The 20,866-nt window shown below is 35.8% G+C and overlaps 1 protein-coding gene across 1 annotated transcript in view; it reads right to left on the reverse strand.

Moving 5' to 3' along the window:
• LOC131658009 (uncharacterized) overlaps nucleotides 1-9,995 on the reverse strand; it is a 22,115-nt gene extending 12,120 nt beyond the window's left edge. Inside the window, exon 1 of the mRNA XM_058927348.1 lies at nucleotides 9,185-9,995. Coding sequence (XP_058783331.1) covers nucleotides 9,185-9,995 — 811 coding nt within the window. The remainder of the gene's footprint in view (nucleotides 1-9,184) is intronic.
• Nucleotides 9,996-20,866: the final 10,871 nt, after the last annotated feature.

Below are 20,866 nucleotides of genomic sequence, written 5' to 3' on the forward strand. Positions count from 1 at the left end.
CGGTCAAAGGAAGCATTCTCGCCGATCACTTGGCGCATCAACCAATTAATGAATATCAGTCTCTCAAGTTTGACTTTCCCGATGAAGATGTCATGTACTTGAAAATGAAAGATTATGACGAACCATTACCTGAAGAAGGTCCTGATCCTGGATCAAGATGGGGCCTAATTTTTGATGGAGCAGTAAACGCTTTTGGCAATGGAATTGGGGCAATCATCATCACTCCCAAGGGTACTCATATCCCGTTCTCCGCCAGACTGCTATTTGATTGTACCAACAACATCGCAGAATATGAAGCTTGTATCATGGGTCTAGAAGAAGCCATTGACTTAAGGATCAAGATCCTCGACATATATGGAGATTCAGCCCTCGTGATCAACCAAATCAAAGACAAGTGGGAAACTTACCACCCTGGTTTGATTCCTTACAGAGACTATGCAAGACGTCTGTTGACTTTCTTCAACAAAGTTGAATTGCATCATATACCTCGAGATCAGAATCGAATGGCAGACGCCTTGGCTACTCTATCTTCCATGTTCAAAGTCAGTCATTGGAATGATATGCCTACAGTCAGAATCACGCGCCTTGAAAGGCCCGCCTATGTGTTTGCAACCGAAGCAGTCATCGATGATAAACCGTGGTTCCACGACATCAAACGCTTCCTTCAAACTCAAGAGTACCCGCTTGGGGCATCAAACAAAGATAAGAAAACTCTAAGGAGACTTTCTGGCAGTTTCTTCCTGAACGGAGATGTGCTATACAAAAGAAACTTCGACATGGTTTTGCTCAGATGCGTGGATAGACACGAAGCAGACATGTTAATGCATGAAGTGCATGAAGGGTCCTTTGGAACTCATTCAAACGGGCATGCGATGTCCAAAAAGATGTTAAGAGCAGGATACTATTGGTTGACAATGGAATCTGACTGTTGTAAACACGTGAAGAGATGTCACAAGTGCCAGATCTACGCAGATAAGATCCATGTGCCACCGACTCTACTCAACGTTCTATCATCTCCATGGCCTTTTTCCATGTGGGGCATCGACATGATTGGAATGATCGAACCAAAAGCTTCAAACGGTCATCGTTTCATCTTAGTAGCAATTGATTACTTCACCAAATGGGTCGAAGCAGCATCTTACGCCAATGTTACAAGACAAGTGGTTGTGAGGTTTATCAAGAATAACATCATTTGCCGATATGGTATTCCCAGCAAGATCATTACTGACAATGGTTCAAACTTGAATAACAAGATGATGAAAGAATTATGTGAGGAATTCAAGATTGAGCATCATAACTCTTCTCCTTATAGACCAAAAATGAACGGCGCCGTTGAAGCTGCCAACAAGAACATTAAGAAGATTGTCCAGAAAATGGTCATCACTTACAAAGACTGGCATGAAATGCTGCCATTTGCTTTACATGGATACCGTACTTCAGTGCGTACTTCAACAGGGGCAACTCCCTTTTCTCTAGTATACGGCATGGAAGCTGTGCTCCCCGTAGAAGTTGAAATCCCATCAATGAGAGTCCTCATGGAAACTAAGTTATCAGAGGCTGAATGGTGTCAAAGCAGATACGATCAGTTGAACTTAATCGAAGAAAAACGTATGACTGCTCTATGCCATGGACAGTTATACCAAGCAAGGATGAAACAAGCCTTCAACAAAAAGGTTCGACCTCGTGAATTTCTAGAAGGTGACCTCGTGCTTAAAAAGATCTTGTCTTTTCAACCGGATTCTAGGGGCAAATGGTCTCCTAATTACGAAGGCCCGTATGTTGTCAAAAGAACATTTTCTGGCGGCGCCATGACTCTTACAACCATGGATGGTGATGAACTCCCACATCCTGTGAATGCTGATGCAGTCAAGAAATACTTTGTCTAAAAAAGAAAAGAACAGCTCGGTAAGTCGAAAACCCGCAAAGGGCGACTTAGGCAAAAATGAGCGTCTCGGTGGACTGAAAACCCGAAAGGGCGGTCCAGGCAAAAATTAGAGACAATAAACAGAAAAATTTCATCCTGGTAGATTGAAAACCTGAAAGGGCAATCTAGGCAAAAATTAGGGATTTATGACAAAGTAACTGCATCAGTCCATACTTCGTCACCTGAAGAGTCTGTACTCCATCAAAGGATCTTCAATCAAATCATCGCCAATCTGAAGCGACAAGCACAGTTGGAACTCAAAGTTGTTAGGGAATAGTGGTTATTGCTTTCAATGTAGCCTTTTCCACATAATTACCATTTCCAACTTTTGTAAATACTCTATGGAATCACGCCTTTAGCTGATTACCATCCTATTAAATAAATTTGAGCCTTGTGCCCATTTGTTTGCAATCTTTAATTTCTTTCAGCTTGCCAAATGACGCTTTAATTGTGTTATTCACTTTTGAAACAAAAAAGAAAAAAAATAAGTTTTAAATGAATTTACTTCACTTTTCTTTTTCAAAATAAAAGCGAAATTTTCCTTTGAGTTGTGAACAACGGAAGGAACATCAGCAGTCGTCTCCATAGGATGAACCAAAGGATTCTCCCTGAAAAAATTGTTGAAACAACGGCATTCTTGTCCCAGAAAAGAATTCTTGAAGCAATTATCCCCAGTGAAGAAGCTCTTCTATCCCCAGTGAAGAAGCTCTTCTATCCCCATTGAAGAAGGTCTTTTATCCCCGGTAACGAAGATTTTCTATCTCTAGTGAAAAGGTTCTTCCATCTCAATAAGAAAAGATGCTTATCTTCCCCAGAGAAGTTGAAAGCATGCAGCATCATTCATCACCTGTGTTATCTACACCGTGTTGAAGAACATTTGTCAAGTATCTGGTTGTATTGCGACGTCGGTCCTTCTCCAGTATATACTTCATTGTCTGTCAGTATTGTCAGTATGCATGCTACATTCATGACATTCATCATTCATACATATTTGCATTATTTATGCATTCTTGCATTTTTCAATGTTTGCTATGAAATCACTTGTTTAGGATATATCTATCCTCAAAAAAAAAAAAAAAAAAAAAAAAAAAAGGGAAAAAAAGAAAAAAAAGAAACAGGTATGGGCGTGTCATCTCTCCAGTAGGTTGTCACCCATAAGCAGAAATAACATCCTTTCTTTCTCCAGTTCCCCACTGAGATCATTCCTCGTGGAAGAAGGTTGCTTCAGTTTCTCCTCTCCAAAACGAAGGAGAAAATCCCCAGTTGAGTTCATTCCTCATTGGGTACAAAGTCTTGTTTCACTGTCTCTTTCCAATTCATTCTTGGTTAGAACCCTATCTTTACCAGAGATTCAAACTCCGATTCCTCAAATAGAGTCGTGAAAAACATACCATAAGCAATAGCCTCATCATCTGAGCAGCTTATGTTTCTTTCAAAAAATTTCCTCTCAAGGAAATCAATCATGAAGACCATTTGACAATCAGGGCCTTATTACTGTTCACAAGGCTGAATAACCAGTAATTCCCCTAGCAAAGTCTCCAGGATCATTTTTTCACTCGGCTGATAAATGATCACGTCTTCAAAACCACTATCACGAGGCTGATAGTCGGTAACCTTTTTGTTCTGGTTATATTATTAACATGTCTATCACAAGGCTGATAGTCGGTAATATTAACCGAACCTTTGAAACTCTTTTTACCTTGTCAAGTCTATCACCATGCTGATAGTCGGTAACACAGTTTCATACCTTTCACCTTCGCATTATTAAACAAGTCTATCCCCATGCTGATAGTCGATGATGTCGATAGGTAAGCTTTTCTTACAAAGCTATCATACCCCGGTGAAGCATACACTTGCTTTCCCGAAAAGAAAAAAACAGATTCTCTTCCTAAAACGGATTGAGATATCCTTCCCGATCTCTTTTCCCCAGCAGAGTCAGTTCTTGATATTCCCTCGGTAAAGATATCCTTGCATCATTCGCAATTTTGGTATCTTAGGTCCAAAATTTGCGTCTTCTGATATTTAAGTCTCTTCCACCCTATCAAAACGAAGATTTTCAATCTTCATGTCTCAGGTTGAAGAAACTTAAATAGGGGCATCTGTCATACCCCAATTTTTGACCTAAGATACCACCTCATATCATTGCATATGCATCATTTGCATCTCTAACAAATTGCATAGCTTGTGTTTGTTACTTGTGACTCAACAGGATTTAATCAGGAAATCACTCATCAGTACAAGTAACAATCAATTAGGGTTTTGTTCTCCCTTCATCTCAAAAGAACCATCTTCATCAACAATCAACATTTGGTCCTCAGAGATTCACTTCAACAAGCTCAACAGCTTTGAATCGACTGAATTAGGGTTTTGCCTGAAGATAGCATACTCCTGACTTTTGCTCAGAATTTGACCTAATGGCTTGGGACATGATATCAAGACCTCAAGTGCATCATTTTGACCTAATCCATTGGCTCATAACATCTCCTACACAAAGATTGATCAGACAAATCCTCAGATCAGGGTTTTGAACTATCAGGGACTGAAATCAGGGATCACATTTGGGAAACCCAAAAAATCCCCAGGGAGTCAATCAAAGGTTTCAATCATCCTCAAATAATCCCTATGACAATATCCCATGGAAATTGCATCTCAATTCAAGGTCCACAGTCATCAATTTCATCAGGTCGACAATTAGGGTTTTTGACCTAATTCACTGAATAACTGACTTTTTAATCAGGACATAGTGCCACAACTCAAACCATGGCTCAATATCCTCTAATGCTTCAATATGATCCATTCATACCATTCATTTGGTGAGGATAGCCTGTTTCATTTGAAATCTCCAAAAACGCGATTCGTCTGAAAAAAGTCAACTGTACAAGATTGCCATTGACTTTTGGGGAATTTTGGTCAACCATAACTTTTAAAGTTTTAAATCATCAATATATGATATGATAAGTCATTTGATCAAGAAAAATCAAGAAAATCAATCAAGAATCAAAAAGTCAAAAGTTTGACTTTCATACTTAGAAAATTTTTCTAAGTGTTTTTCATGGTTTTTTCCAAACTTTGAAAGGGAATAACTCAAAATTTCACCTACAAACTGAAAAAAACTTCCAACATGAAAGTTGTAGATTTTGATCCAATAAACAACTTTGACACATATAATTTTTTTCCATAAGATCAACCATTTAAGAGATATGGAGCTTCAAAGTTGGCATCTTTTGAAAAATTCACTTAAAACTTCATTTTTCTCAAAGTTCATGGATCTTTTTCACCCACTTCCTTAAGGATCTTGAAGAAACTTTCAACTAGGGTTTTGAAGTGTGTAACATGAGCTTTCCAAAATGTCCAAGAGCATAAAAAAATTTGAAGTGTAGCTATGGTTTTGAATTTTGCCATTAGTGAACTTTTCACTTGAAATTTCAAGTCATTTTGCCAAAGTTATGAGCCAAATTGCCAAATGGACCAAGTAATGATACATAGAGGCAATAATTGGAAGATATTTTCTGATTTGAGACAGATGGGAAAGAGATAAGAAGCATAGCCAATTTTAACCATGGTTTAGTAACTTTAACCATATGCATTTAATGGTAAGATTCCTTTCTATCCTTTAAGTGCCAAATCACCAAAGAAGAAGCAAGTTGCAAAGCTCTGAGTTCAGAATGTTTGGCCTATAAATAGAGGTGCAAATCACTCTTCAATTCACACCAAAACCTCACAATTATAGGTTTTCTCTCTTCTTTCTTGAATTGCAAGTTTCATAGTTTTCAAAGAGGTAGAAAACTCAACCTCCAAACCCTTGAAGTTATGGCCAAAGTGATGGTTCTAGCAACTCATAAACATCATATGGGATGTGTTTGAACCCCTCACACACCCCAAATTACCCCAAAACTCAGATTCACTCTTCAACCTCCATATGAACACATAAAGAGCCTTATCATGCCAACCTTCATTCCAGATCATTTCTGTACAAATTAACACTTCCAACACCTCACATATATCACATATGAGCTATCCAAACACTCATCATCAACCTGAAACATCAGAATCATAGAGCTCGATTCACACTTGGGCTTAACTGCAGATCGGGTACCTCCAACTACTCCAGGTGTTTTCAATTCACTCCAAGCATCCAGACACCTTCCCTAAGGTTCATTGAAGCTGTCCAGATCAAGCAACAACATCTGTAACACCTCCTCTGCAAAATTCAATCTCCAGCTTGGCCGTTTTTGAGGTAAGTGCTCATGAACTTCAAACTCTATCATACATGCATCATAAATGAAAAACTAAGTTACCATCTTGTTTCTGCACCATCACTGAATAATAACCCTCAATCAATTGCATCATATCATGATCATACACGATTTCACAAAGATTTGTCATATTAGGGTTCTTCGTGTTCATCAGAGAATTAATCATCTTAGAGCAAAAATAAATGAAATTAAAGGGCACCATCATGTTCCTTGTGAAAAACCGAGTGAGATAGACCCTTTGATCGATCAAAACAACGCAGATTTGAAGGAATTCAAAATTCAGTTAGGGTTGTGTTCTTGGCGCCAGATTTGGTTTGGGAAATTCAAACATTGGTTTTAAAATATAATAAACTGAAGGCGTATCATTAACAAGCTGCGCGCGCAGCTCAGTTGGTTGTTGTTTTGGCTGGTGAGAGAGAGGTCACGGGTTCAACACCCTTAGGGACCAAAACCTTTTTTTTAACACTATTTTTCTTTCATTTTTTTAACAAACTTCATTAATTAATTTAACTAATCAAATCAACTTATTTTTTCTTCATTTTTTGAACACTTCTTATTTAATATACATATTTTATGAATACCAAAAAAAATCACCAAAAAATATTTATTTGATACATTTTTAAATAGGTTTAAAATGACATATTTTTAAATGTTTTTAAATACTTTTAAATACTACTTTTTCATTTGATTTTCAAACCTAATCACTTGTAAATATTTTTTGTGATCAAACCCTAATCATCTAAGTGTTAATTGAGAATAATCTTTTGTTTATCTTGATTAAATTGACTTCTTTCAAAATTCAAATCGTTTTAAAACGAGCAATCGCGATTCTTTTCAAAAACGATAAACCATTTCTTTTTGATTTTCAAAGGAAACTTTTGATTAAATCTTTTTAATTGATCAATTGATTTTCAAAACGATGTGGGGCCTCTCGAATATTAGAGAGTATAAGTCCCTTTCGTCTTTCTTTGTACAGAAAACTTTTTTCCAAAACTTTCAAACAGTTTTTTTAACAACAAATCACACATCTTTTTCAAACCATCCACCCTGTTTTATGAAAATAAAACAGGGGCTTCTCGAATATTAGAGAGTATAAGACCCACTCCTTTTTCCTTTTATACAGTTTTTCTTTGTACAGAAAACTCTTTCAAAACAAACTTTCAAACAATTTTCAAATCATTTTCAAAACAACAAAACTCCAAAGAAACAAACTTTTCAATATACCATGGGCCTCCATGTAGGTATAAGTCCCGAGCCCCTTTTGTACATACCCATTCCAGTACATGAAATTAGGTATTTCATTGTACGCTTTTTTGTACATACATTTTTTTTTTGTACATACCTCGATCAGTTTGTTTTTTAACTTTGAATAACAAACCAAAAATGAAGGTTTTTCTTTAAATCTTCCCAAAAATACCATGGGCCTCCATGTAGGTATAAGTCCCAAGCCCTTTTGTAAATACCTGTTTACATAGCTGTTGAATAAACTCAAGTGGACTTCTCCCCGAGTGTGAGTCCCGAGCCCTGTGTATACAAATGGATCATGCTTGCAGGTATATTTCTTTCATAAACTCCATTATATACACACACTTTGTCATATATGTATAACTGTTCATATTTGTTCATGTACTTGTTCATATTTGTTCGTACTTGTTCATACTTGTGATTGTGTTATATATATACTTGTTCAACTTAGTACAACACTAGGTTCCCCATAGCCTCCTATTGGGCTTCGTGCAAAGAATCTCCTTAGTTTAGGTTAGGACATAGAGTATGGTTTCCCGGTGAAATCGCTCTAAGAGCTCAAACCAACTATACCATGCCTCCCCTTGGGCTTTGTACAAACGAGTGACCCTCCCATAGCCTCCTCTTGGGCTTACAATGCAAGGACCCTGGATTGTCCCTCCCATAGCCTCCTCTTGGGCTTACAATGCAAGGACCCTCGGATAGCCTCCTCTTGGGCTTCGTACAAGGACCCACGGGCTTCTTATAAGCATCCCTAATATCCAAAACCAAATACCCTAGGGGATTAGACATTTTTCATCTCTATGCTAGGAGTATCTCTTATATATCATCACAAACAATCAATCAATCAATCAAACTTTTTTGCCACAAGGCTGGCTAATCAATCAAACTGTTTTACCACCGTACTGGATGATTAATCAAAGTTTTTGTCACAAGGCTGACTTCATTGAAACTTTTGCCACAAGGCTGGCTGATTAATCAAAGTTTTTGTCACAAGGCTGACTTCATTGAAACTTTTGCCACAAGGCTGGTTAAACAAAAACATCTTTATCATTCTAAGCACCCTAAGTGGCATGGCCCCGGGCTTATAATGAAAAGATTTTCAAACAAAAACAAACAGATGTATGTGATGATATAGATTAGATACATCTAGCATTTAGACGACATTTGTCTATTTTCCTTTGCTTCCACTAGCATAAGTGGGAACTACGATTGCTCTGACTTTCTCAACATCCCTTTGAGAATACGTAGGCACAAGGTCGATCCTTGGCGAGCAAAACAAAACAAAAAAAACCATTCAAACCTTAGCACCCGTAGACCCGAGCTACAGATGCTCTGATTCCCTCTAAGGGATATGTATGCAGAGGATCGCGATGATCTTTGCGAGCATAATCAAACAAACACCTTAGGTCCCACCAATTTCACAAGAACCTCTCAATAACATGGAATGAAAAACAAAGAAAAGAAACCTATAGAGTACTATAGATACGTTGGGTGCTAATACCTTCCCTTCGTATAACCAACCCTCTTACCCAAGATCTCTCCCCCCACTTTTAGGTTATTGCAGCTTTTTTCCTTTTCCTACTTTGGAAATAATAAAAAGTTTGGTCGAAACAAAGAAAAATCATTTTTTTGAGCACTCGAGCCCAAAGAAGGCATCAGGTGTCTCATCCCACAAAAAAGAGGAACAAAACGGTTTTTCGCCCGCGACACTCCGCCACTTTCATTCTTTGCCTCACCACCTCTTCCGATACATTACCTGCAAAATGAACAAACACGTTATCTAAATGGTGCAACTCTATCCCATCCTCATTGATTTTGAGGTCTATCCACCCATAAACACTCTTGTTCCACCAAGCTGACCGGTTTTTTAGAGTTTTCATTTTTTCGACCAAGCAATAATCCCCTCTTCCTTTGACCACTAGCTTCTCCCATTCCTCCTTGACGAAACTATCGAAATCCTCATGATTGAACCACATGTTGTTAAACTTAAAAGGTTTTGGACCCCAATTCTTCCTATTGTCCTTCAACCAAATCGGAGCATGGTCGGACACATCCCTCTCTCCGATGTATTGACCCTCCACCTTCCAATCCTCCACGAAGCAATCCGATAAGAGGAATCTATCAATCCTACTCATCGATTTACCATTGCTATTGATCCAAGTGAACTTGCCCCCTATTGTAGGAAGATCCACCAACTCCATATCCTCTATGAAGTCTTTGAACAACGAAATCTCCCTCCTATAGCTACGGCTAGACATCCCAATTCTTTCATCCGGGGAAGAGATGGAATTAAAGTCTCCTCCTATGCACCACGAACCTTTAATGTTATTGTTTTTAAACTCACATAGCCTCTCCCACGAGCTCTTCCTCGTGTTTAAGTCGCAAGAAGCGTACACATTCACAAAATAAATGAGCTTGTCCTCCTTCTCCACACAAAGACCTAAGAAACCTTCTCCTCGAAAACTAAAGATTAGATTGAAGAGATCCTTTTTCCACATAGTTAGAATGCCTCCCGACGCACCATTGGCATCCAAAAACGACCACTCCACTTGATCATTCCCCCACATTTCTTTAATTACGTTACTCTCTATGCCTCTTAATTTTGTCTCTTGAATGAAACAAATGTCAACGTCCCCTTTTTGAATATGATAGCTTACTCTCTTCCTCTTTGCCCGGCTGCCCCCTCCTCTTAAGTTTAAGGAGAAAATAATCATGGAACAAGTTGTTTTTTGATCCCCTTCGACACCTCTTCCCCTTTCGCATCCCTCACTTCCATCTCCTTTACTTTTAGAATTGGATCAAAATTGTCAGAGACGTTTTTTATGCCAAGCTTAACCATTGAGTTCCACAAACCCTCTTCCGCCTTGTTCAGCACTCCATTAGATATTCTCTTGATACAATTATTGATATCGGCACTTGAAATAGACTCGCAAGTTAATGGTATACCTCCCGTCAAATAGTTCAACTTTACAAGTAATTTGCTCTTTTTAGAACGAGTAGAAGATCCTAACAACAATTCCTTCCCTTCCTGATGGCGATTCTCTACAGGATAGATAAAGTTTACTGCTTGCTCCCCTAAGTCCAGCACCTCTCTGATTTTCTTCTTGGATTTTTTGCAATTTTTAATCTTATGACACTGATCATCAAAGCATAAGCTTTGATTCCCTTTTGAAACTGCTTCTTTCTTCTTGAATTGTTTCACAGATTTTTTGATAGGCACCACATAGCTCCTCGGTGGAATTGAGGGTTTTTTAATGTTACTGCATTTCCGCCCATGCATGCACGTAGGTGCCAATTCCTTCGCCTTCTGATCCTCACCTTCTACTTGGACTACACTTTCATGTTGGCCCACTAAAGACGAAAAAACACTTTCAGCTTGGCCCACATGCAATAGCTCCACTTGCTCACTTTGGCCCACTTGGAGAAAATAATTGCACTCCCCTTTTACCTTCTCATATGTTCCATTCGTTGTACTAGTAGAAGTGGGGACCACTTCTTTCTCTTCCTCCGCACACTCTCTCTCCTTGACTTTTTCTATTGTACTTCTCCCCATTTTTAAATTAGAAATAAGTAAACCCCCTGGGCCCACTACCTCTATATCTTTGTTATTCGGACTCTTCACCCCCAAATCCTGAAAAATTTCCGCCACTCTGTAACTCGGTTTTTTTTACGAACTGACTCCTTGCTCTTTTTTTTTTATTATTTTATATTTTTGCAAGAGTCGCCACCGACTTTTATTTTATCCAACATTTAGGAAAGGCATAAAAGAACAGGAAAGACCTTTTGACAGATTTTGGGTTCGGGGGGTTGGTTATACAAAGGGAAGGTTTTAAGCACCCTTTGTATCCATGGTTATCCATGGGCTCTTAATTGCTTAGCTCACTTTTTTAAATGCTTTATTGATTTGAAAATAGAAGAAGTGAAGATGGACAATAAGTCACATAGGTCTCTGAAGAGTTTCACCGGGAATAATGCCCTTCAAATACCAAATGAAAGTTTTGAAAATACGTTGTTTAAAAATGAAAGTATTTGAGCAAGCAATTAGGAGTTATCTACTCTCAATTTATAAGATCTTTTCTATGCATTTAATACTTTTCTTAAATGATGGTATGATTAAAAAAAAGTAATAAGAGGGAAAACCATAGAAGTGCAAGTGTGCAAAGTGCTTTTTTTTAGTTTTATCTTGATTATTAATGTTTTAGCTCAAAGGTAAAAATATGGTCCAAGTGGACAAAAGGAAGATGACGGAAACATAAACAATGCGTCCAAATGGACAAAGAAAAAATAGCGGAAGCATAAATAATATGTCCAAATGGACAAAGAGAAAATAGCGAAAACATAAATAATATGTCCAAATGGACAAAGAAAAATAGCGGAAACATAAATAATATGTCCAAATGGACAAAGAAAAAATAGCGGAAACATAAATAATATGTCCAAATGGACAAAGAAAAAATAGCAGAAATATAAATAATATGTCCAAATGGACAAAGAAAAAATAGCAGAAATATAAATAATATGTCCAAATGGACAAAGAAAAAATAGCAGAAATATAAATAATATGTCCAAATGGACAAAGGAAAAATAGCAGAAATATAAATAATATGTCCAAATGGACAAAGAAAAAATAGCAGAAATATAAATAATATGTCCAAATGGACAAAGAAAAAATAGCAGAAATATAAATAATATGTCCAAATGGACAAAGAAAAAAATGACAGAAACATAAATAATATGTCCAAATGGACAAAGAAAAAATAACATAAACATAAATAATATGTCCAAATGGACAAAGAAAAAATAACAGAAACATAAATAATATGTCCAAATGGACAAAGAAAAAATATAGCAGAAATATAAATAATATGTCCAAATGGACGAAGAAAAAATAACATAAACATAAATATAATGAATGATAAAATAAAGTATAAAGCAAGAAATATAAATAACAATATAATAAAATGCGGAATTTAAAGTTAATTGTTAGTATGTTAGCACGCGAATCATCTTGAAGCTAGTCAAGTATATCCACGATGTTAGTGAAGATCGATGGTGAGTGAATGATGATCTCGGACTTAAAGTTAATGAAAATTTATCAGAAGCTTGATAGAATCATGGCGACTACACTATAAATTTCCAAAAGTCTTAAATCAACTGCATACAATCTCTGCCATATTTGATCTATTATTCTGATTCGGGACAAAGGAAAAAGATAAGAAATAATATCAAATAATATACAAAAATAAATATAAAACAAATTAAACTTAATTCATTCTTTTTGTGATTTTTTGGAATTGATTTTAAGTTAATTAACAAGCTAATTAAACAAATAATTATACAAATAATTAAACTTAACAAGAAAAATATTATTTTATATGTCAAAAATTAGATTATAAAAAATATAAACCTAAATCTAAAAGGAAGATATTTTTGGAGTTTTTTGATTGGTTGAAAATAATTAAAAAAAGCAATATTTACATAATTACTAATTAATTAAGCAAAATAAATTAATTATGAAAAGAAATAAAATATTTTTATGTTAAAAATTAAATAAACATTTTATCAACTTAAAACTAAAATTAAAACATTTTTTGAGAAATTGAAAATATGCATAAATATGGAGTTTTTAATTCATGAACTCCTAACACTACTACATATTAAAAATTACATTGTACTTACTCTATGATGTCCCAAGAGTGGAATAGAATGATTGAAATTGATTGAAAGTGGCTATTTGAATGAGCCTTGATTTTTACAAGTTTCTTGAAACTTTTGCAAATATATAAACTTAAGCTATGACTTTGTGGTGATTGTTGTTGTTCTTTGTGTTCCTCCCCCTTTTTTTTCCTCTCCTCTTGAATGAAAAAATGAAGCTCTATTTATAGGCAAATGATTTGATCTTGAACCCTTGCAAGTTGGAATTTTCATGATTGATTTTGTGGAAAAAATATGATAATGGAATATTTTCAATGAGTGCATTTCTTAACCATGGTTAAAACACTCAAGTATTATTCTCTTCAATCTTGCAATAATATATTTAAGCACCTTGAATGGTCATTGCTTGCATCACATGAGCATCTTGGATAATATCTTTGAATTATCTCACTTTAATTAAACTTTAAATGAATAAAATTTAATTAAAATGAAATAAAAGTGTCATGAATCATGGATAGGTCGTGGATGCCCTTTAGACATATGGGAATCAAGATTGAATCACAAAAGAATTGGCCTTTTTGAAAAAGAATCAAGTTTTGGTCATTACTTGTTTTATGCATTTTCCCAAAAAAGGTCAACTTCATCACGGCATATATCCCTCAATTTTGATCCTATGAAAGTGTTCTTGTACTTTTTGGAAAGCCCAAGATGTCCTCTACAAGCCACTTTGGAAGTGTTTTTGCATTTGGAGAAGTTAACTTGATGATATGGGCTTTGACAAAAAAACTGCTTTTTGTTGACTTTGAAAATGACCTGTATTGTTTTGGCTTATATCTCTTAGGCGGAAGCATTTCTTGACCTTGGTCCCAACATCAAAGTTGTAGAGAATTGAATTTCCTTGAGAATGAGCTTTGGTTGGAATTTTTCTGATAAATTATGAGAGAGTTATGGTCGGTCAAAGTTCAGTTGACTTTTAGGTAAAAAACTCTAATTTTGCAATTTTGAGTTTTGTCAATTTCTGAACTTTTCTTGATGAATTATGATCAACCATTGATCACATGATGAATCTTTTGACAAAATATGGATGTTGACAAAAAATTGCATTTTTGACTGTCTGTTGACTTTTTGGTCAAACTGGTCGTCTGCTGACTGTTTGAGTTGTTGACTGTGTGTCCGAGCGAATCGAAGTTTGAAAATTTGTCTGGTGGTACTTTGAGACATATGGAGATCCATGAAATCCAATTGAGGTCTCAAAAACTCGTTCTCCTGAAGAAAAAAAAACAAAAAACCTAGTTATGGACTGTTTGTGTAGGAGACAGTTAGGCGTACCTGATTTTTGTGCAGTGTTGAGTCTCTGTTGATCACGTGATTATCAGAAGACTTCTAGAACAAAATCTTGGAAATTTGAAGTGTTAAAAATTGATTTGACTGATGGTACAAACACGGAGAATTGCGCTGATAGCGGGTTTGACTGGTAACTAGCTGTCCGGGTATTAACGTAACAGTTAAAGTGAAAACTTAACAGTTAAAGTCAATTTTTTCTTTTTGTTTTTTGTTGTGTTAATGGTGAGAAATTATTTACATGATTTGTTAGAAAAACACAAATATAATAAATAACTAAAATACACTGTACGCGAACAAAATTACCGTCAATAATAAGATTGAAAGGGATTTAATGCATAGAAAAATAAATATTTAACTAGCAATAAACACACATAATATTATCTTACTAGTTAAACGACGGTATAATAGATAGTGTAATACTTAATACTGACAGTACAAATATTACCTAAACAAAACGTAGCGAACAGTATGGTAAACATAAAGAACGGTACATTCTAAAAAATAGAAGATACGACAAACTTTACATATGACGATTAATAATCCATGCTATGAACAACAGAAAATAGATGATCGGAAGTGTAACCATCGCAGGTCCGCATTTTTCAGGACTATGCAGACAGAAGAAGGACATGATCACCGTAAAAATAGTGATGACTATAAGAAAAAGTGTATCCATCCACTTTGCCATTTTTGCCGGGGAAGAAGAGAAAATAATTATGAGATAGAAGTTTGAGAAATTTGGGAGATGAGTGAAATTTGATGTGAGAATTTATGGAAAAAATGAGGAGTATTTATAGAGTGAAAAGAGAGAGATAGAGACGTTGGGAATGGGGTGGTACCGTTTGAATAGTAGTAGGATTTGAAAAAAAGTATGGTAGGTTTTTGAAAAGAAAAGGGGTATAGAATAAAGCTAGAATTTGATTTGAAAGAAAGAGATTTTGAAAAAATAATATAGTATAAAAATAAAAATTAGTGGGAAATAAAACCAATAATAATTTAATTGTTACCAGTATAATCTGAAACCCGGACTCCGCGCCTGCAAATTTTAATTCTGTACCAACTGCGTCAGCATTATTTATCTGAAAATAAATCTGAAATAAATAGTGTATGAAGTGATAAACAGTATTTGGCGTTTATGTAAGAATAAATTTAGCAGCGAACCAAAATACTGTATAAAAAATTCTAAAAATTGAGTATTCATAAAATCAGGATATTTATGAAATAAAAATCCAAGATTGTATAAAACTCCAAATTTTTAGACAGAAGTCTGTTGACTTCTTTTTTTTTTAAAAAAGAACGCGGGCAAATTTTGGGGTATAACAATAATGATCATAACACTTAGAAAATGATGGGATCTCAGAGGTCAAAAATTAGAGTGCAACACACTCTCCCTGCAGTATTCATGGAAATGTCGTCTGAGATACTCTGACCCTCCAAAAAGTTAACGATATGCTCCCTAGAAAGACCAAGGTAATTAATGTTTTCTGCGTTTCCACCGATCTTCTGAAATCTGTCGCTTTTCATTTGCGTGATATCCGCTCTGTTGTCACCATCACCATTAATTTCTTGGTTCAGATTCCCAGGTTTCTTGGTACTATTGCTCTTGCTGCAACTGTCTAATTCGTCACCTCCGTCGTGCGAGCCGTGGTAGGAGGCGGAGTCATCTCTTTCCGATGAAGAAAAGGGTCGTGAAGAATTTTGAGTGGTTTCCCCTGATTCCCAGATCGGGTCTTCTATAACAAGGATGTTGAACCAAACGCCATCGATGCAAGCTCTACATCTGTTTCTAATGAGATCCAGGTGATTAGTATATATCATTACTTTGATTACATCTAATCTTTCACACTTATGTAATAAAGATTGAGGGTTCATCATCTTCCCTAGATCTGCTAGCAATATGTTCAAAAATCTTTCGTTTCTGGTGAAACAGGGCACTCCATAGATGGAGACTTGAGCAACTCTTGCGCATTCTGCATCAGAAGTCCTCCAATCCCTAACCTCTTCAAACTAGAAATTTACCCAGTCAGCCCCATCATGAATCAAAGAACCGAGGTCGCCTTCAACGCTCTCCTCTAGAAGGCATAGGCTTGGACCCAAGGCTGTAGCTGAAATGGTAAAGATTCCCTCCTCCAACAAACTGTTCGCCACTGCATATGCATCTCCAGCCTTCCTGGTAACACCCACCTTAGCCCTGTTGAATCTCTTTTTTTCTGATTCGCAGGAAGTAAAGAAAATCGTTTGGGACGCCTCTTTAGGATTCTCAGAGTTTGTCACATTTCTCCCCATGGTAATATCAGCATAGGTTTTAGAAGAACCCACTCCTCCCCCTGCTTTAAAGTCCGTTAAATTTACTGCAGATGCTTTAACTGGAATAACTGGCCTTGTTGGAAGAATTCTCTTTGCCTGTAACTCTGGTTTGTCACAATTGACAAAGGTCTGCGAATCCTTAGGATTGGTAAACTGCAATCCCTTTCTTTTGATCCTTGATATATTAGCACTTATCTTAGACCCCTCCAGCCACACATTGTCCATCTTAGTCTCCACAATCTTCTCGTCTGTCACATTGATAAATCTCACAAAACCGAATCTATATCCTCGCCAGTCTCGTTTTGGTGGTATAACTATTTCTTCTATCAGCCCCAACTCCTTGAACTCTAAGAAAAGATCCCTGGCACACCAACTTTCCCCAAAATCAGTGAAGAAGATTGTCAAAACCTCCTTCTTAACCACATCAACTTCCTTCCTCCAAACATCCCAAACAGGCCTTGAGGCACCTCTGATCTTCCTCCCTTCTACACGACGCCATTCACCCTCCATCTTAAAACCGGTCGAAAACGAAAACTCAGAAAAAACCAGAACTAGGTGGAACTCTCACTCTCTCTCTCTCTCTTGTTTCTCTCTCATCTGTTTTGTTAGTTTTTATAAACAGTTAGAGTTAGTTACATGAACTAACTAACTATCTCTCTCCTAACATTCAATGATAAATGATAAACACAATCATTTTACATTCAATGATAAATGATAAACACAGTCATTTTATTTTACGCACACTTTCTTTTCATGTCTTTTTCTCTTCTATGTTTATTTTCATCTCTCTTTCTCATCTTTTTTATTATATTTTTCATTCTTCCTTTTTATTAATTTTTTTATACTTCATATCTAATTCATCGAACTTCATTTTTAACTAAGCTTTAACACTCCTTAACCTGCCGGTAAGGATGAATGAAACTAAAAGAGAGGAGATGAGCACGCAACAATATGAAGATCAAATAATAGGTAATTACCCTATTTTATATTTATTAAAAAAAACTATAAACAAAATAGATTTAATTTTTGTTGTCTCTTTTAGATTTATTAAAAAAATTATAAACAAAATAGATTTAATTTTTGTTGGATCAAATATTATTTACTGAAATAAAAACTACTATCCACTGGCACAATTGTTTTTTGTAATAGCACTACGAACCTATTTAAATTTCAATTTTCTAATATGTATAAATTTTTATTTATTTAAAACTTAAGCAATAGAAATTGTATATTAAATTTTATGGGTTTAATTAATCTATGAATCTCTAAACTAATGAATTTTTTTCAAAATAAATCTCTAAACAAGAAGCAAAAATATTACAAGAAGCCATTTTTTTAAATATTTCATATTATTATTATTATTATTATTATTATTATTTAATCAAATGGATAACTTTATATTGAAGATTCAAAAGTCATTACAGCACAAGTGATCGTAAAGATCCAACATATCAAGTAACACTACAAGAAATACAAACTAGCTCTTGTTGGTGCACAAAGAATAAAGATGATGACAAAGAGAATAACGGCGCAAAGATTAATGAGAGAGAATAAAGTTGTTGATCTTACTTGCGTTGTTAATAAATGATAGCTACTACAAGGTTATTTATACAAAAGAAAAAATTGCCACCTAAGCCCTAACAGACTAAACTTAGTGAACAAGTTTAAGGTACAAACAGTACAATACTAAGAAATACTAAAGTACTCTTACTACTAAACAGCTAAGCTAATGGGACCCAGAAGATAACATCTTCTGGTCAACACTATCTTTTGAGTAACCATCAGAAGATCAACCCACATCAGAACTTCTGATGTTCATCTTCTGAATATTGAATTACTCTTCAATACCATCCCTTAATTCATATTCTTCAATCAAAGCTGACAACGTCAATTCCATCCCTTAGGAGCAGAAATTGATCCGTCTTGATCGTCTTCGTCAGAACATCTGCCATCTGCTTCTGGGTGCTACAGTGCAAAACTTCTAATGTTCCATTCTGGACTTGGCTTCTCAAGAAATGATACTTAGTCTCAATATGCTTGCTTATTCCGTGTAACACCGGATTCTTGGCAAGATTGATTGCAGACTTGTTATCAATCATCAGCTTCAGAGGCTTCTTCACTCTAATCTTCAGATCTTCTAATAGATTCAGAAGCCACACAGCTTGACATGCAGCTACAGCGCCTGCGATGTACTCAGCTTCACGGGTTGATAGAGCAACAACAGCTTGCTTCTTGGAACTCCAAGAAATAGGACCTCCCAGAAACATGAACAAATATCCAGAAGTACTCCTTCTATCAACTCTATCTCCACACCAATCAGAATCAGAATAACACAATAACTCTGATTCTTCCTTTCTCCCAGAAGGAAACAATATGCCATACTTCAGAGTTCCCTTGACATATCTCAAGATTCTGACAGCAGCTTAGTAATGGGACCACTTAGGTTTACTCATGAACCTACTAACCAATCCAACTGCATAGCATATATCAGGCCTGGTATTACACAAATACCTTAGAGAACCAACCAGCTGTTTGAATATGGTAGCATCAACATCTTCACCTTCAGAATCAGAGTCCAACTTCTGATTTGTTTATGATGGTGTAACAGCAGCTTTGCAATTCTCCAGCTTGAATTTCTTCAGAAGTTCTAACTCAAACTTCAGCTGATGCAGAATGATACCATCTTCTGAGTACAGAATCTCCATCCCTAGAAAATATAACATTTTCCCAAGGTCTGTAATCTCAAACTCATTCATCAGCACCTTCTTGAACTTCATCAGATCTTCTGGATAACTCCCCGTAAGCAATATGTCATCAACATATAGACACAACAGAATCATATTGCTTCCAGAATGTTGCACATAGACTCCATATTCCATCTCACACTTCTAGAACCCTTGCTTCTTGAAAAATGAATCAATTTTCAAATTCCAAGCTCTGGGTGCTTGCTTTAATCCATACAGAGTATAATACAGTGAACTGACTTTAAAGAAATGTTTCAGGTAGCAAGAGTCGCCACCGACTTTTATTTTATCCAATTGGAAAGGCTAAAAGAACAGGAAAGACCTTTGAAAGATTTTGAGTTTGGGGGGTAAGTTATACAAAGGGAAGGTGTAAGGCACCCTTTACATCCATGGTTTTCCATGGGCTCTTAATTGCTTAGCTCACTTGTTCGTTTGAATTGTATGAAAAGATTTTGAATAAGAAAAGATTTCAAAGAAGAACTTTAGCTTGTAAATAAGCGTAGTCTTTTTGAATTTGATTTTGAAAAGAGTGGGAAAAAGATTTTGAATTTGAATTGAGCAAGCAATTAAAAGTTACCTACCCTAAGTTTTGAAAGATCGTTCTTTTAGCTTTTCGGGTGAAAGGATCTATCCATACCATGCGAGGGCAGGAAGTCTTTCAATTGGATGTTGAGGGTCATCGAGAATTATCGTTCGCCATAAGACTGTCCCTACCATAAAGAGGACAAGTAGTTAAAGGGAAGGATATAATAGTCATTTAATATTTTTAGGCATCATGCGAGGATACCTTAGCAATTTGGACATTTTTATAAGGCAACCTCGAGGGAGTTTCAATAACTTTAAAGGCAACATTGCTTTAGATATCCTCGGAATCGAGGGACTTTGACTATTTAGAATACTTAGAGGCAACAGAATTAATAAGGCAACAAGGTAACAGTAATAAGGCAACAGGCAACAAGAGGGGTTACCCTAAAGGTGTGTGGGTGCAACAATCACGTGGTTAACTTTGATGATATTTATCTTGTAAATTAGTGATCTATGTTCAGTTCATGGTTTATCACTCCCTAGGATTACTAACCACGCAGTTAAATAATAGTTTATATTGTACGAAAATTTAAAGGCAGAAAATAAACCTACGCTATTACAATAAACACCTGTAGGCGGAAAAATAAAGGCAGAAATTTAAATCCCTAATTAAACTATTACATCCTGTGAGCATTTACATAATATGGTAAAAATTGGCGGGAATTAAATAATATAAATGTCATAATTAAAATAAGGCAAAATTGAAATGACGGAAATTAAATAATTAAATAAACGTCATAATTAAATAAAGGCAAAAGACAAATAATTTAAAAAGGAGGAAAATTAAATAGAGAGCATTCGAC

The sequence above is a fragment of the Vicia villosa genome, linkage group LG3 (genome assembly GCF_029867415.1).
Source record: "Vicia villosa cultivar HV-30 ecotype Madison, WI linkage group LG3, Vvil1.0, whole genome shotgun sequence".
In the NCBI taxonomy this organism is placed as follows: Eukaryota; Viridiplantae; Streptophyta; class Magnoliopsida; order Fabales; family Fabaceae; genus Vicia; species Vicia villosa.